At 42.4% G+C, this 1641-nt stretch overlaps 1 protein-coding gene across 1 annotated transcript; it reads left to right on the top strand.

The window, feature by feature from the left end:
• Window positions 1–704: 704 nt before the first annotated feature.
• LOC141649540 (uncharacterized) lies at window positions 705–1283 on the top strand. The gene has a single exon (XM_074458227.1). It carries the CDS (start codon window positions 705–707, stop codon window positions 1281–1283), a length of 579 nt encoding a protein of 192 aa, XP_074314328.1.
• Window positions 1284–1641: the final 358 nt, after the last annotated feature.

Here is a 1641-nt window from a genome sequence, read left to right as displayed (position 1 = left end):
ATACCTAGAGTACCTGCCAGCATAGAAGACGCTGCCCTAGATAGTTATGGTGACTCGCCTTTTGTGGACGAGATAGCTAAGCTGTATCTTGCCAAGAAATTTGTGATTCCATCTATGAGAACTTATGATGGGACCTCAGATCCACGCTGACCTGATCAATACCTTTAACAAAGCAGTTTGCAAGCAGCAAGGAATTGGAGAAGGGTTCCAGTGACCTGTATAGGATTACCAAGAAGTCAGATGAGACCCTCAGGGCTTTGCTCAACAGATTCAATAAGGATAAACTGTCTATTTCCAGGTGTGACGTTGGAACATTAGTGGAGGCATTCAGGCAGGGGTTACTACCCAATAGTGATCTCTATGGCAAACTCACCAAGTATCCCCGCCATACCTTCGAGGATGTTTAGGCTAAGACACTCGCTTATATTAGGATAGAGGAAGACAAAAACTATAATATTGAAGCATCCAGCAATGCAAAAGAATATGAAAAGACGAACAAGAAGAGTGCCAATCACAACAGAGGAAACAATTACAGGACATCCCCATATACCAGGCCTAACCATTCAGAAGTCAACCTGACAAAAGAACATCAAGGTAAAGAAAAAGTTCATCCACCTATCTCTGAACATAACTTCTGTGGTGATATTGTAGGCCTGATCCAGTGACTTGACAACATGGAACCAGTGGTCAGATGGCTTAGAAAAATGGACAACCCTAATCCAAGGAAAGACCAAACCAAATGGTGTGAGTTCCACATGAATGTAGGATATACAACGGAGAACTGCTTTACACCCAGGAAAGAAGTGGCCTACCTACTAAAGGCAGGATACCTTAAAGATATGATTAGACCAAGAGGCAGGAATGAAGATCCTTGCAAGACCAACCAGGAGGACAAACAAGAGCGCAATATTTCTCCGCCACCTCCACTCTATGAAGTAAAATTCATAAATGGCGGATCGGAAATTTGTGGCCTGACCATTTCAGCAGCGAAAAAGATAGCCAGGACTCATCAGACAAAGTCACCCTGCAAGCCTGGCAATATAAAACCTATCACCTTTAGTGGTTGCGACCTGGTGGGCATCCTTGACCTACATCACGACGGCTTGGTGATCTCCATACAAATTGGAACTACCAATGCAAGAAGAATCCTAGTAGACGGAGGTAGCTCAGTGAACCTGATCATGCTAGACGTTCTCAAAGCCATGAAAATCAATGAGGATCAAATCACAAAGAAGTCCAGTGTCCTGGTAGGATTCAGTGGAGAAATAAGAAATACATTATGATACGAAAATTACTCGAACTTTCGTTGGTAGCGGAAGAAAATCAACAACTCGTGACCAGAAACGATAGAGAATAGTGGCGATGAACAGTAACATGAAAAATGACGATGGACAATGACGTGAATAGTGACGGTGAACAGTAACGTGGGTAGTGACGGTGAACAGTAACAAACACGAGAACCGGATATGGTCTCAATCTAGACCTATAGATCGAACAATGTGTTGGAATATGTGTCATCCGACAATAATGCGATCACGACTGTTGATCATGATGATCACATGTTTAAGTCTCATTAAAATGAATACAATTGGGAAGTAATATTGTTACTGTCAACTGGTCAACATATATCGGTAATGATTG

This window comes from Silene latifolia, chromosome 1, assembly GCF_048544455.1.
Source record: "Silene latifolia isolate original U9 population chromosome 1, ASM4854445v1, whole genome shotgun sequence".
In the NCBI taxonomy this organism is placed as follows: Eukaryota; Viridiplantae; Streptophyta; class Magnoliopsida; order Caryophyllales; family Caryophyllaceae; genus Silene; species Silene latifolia.
Note: the sequence above shows the minus strand (reverse complement) of the source record. Positions and strands in the feature narration are given on the sequence as shown.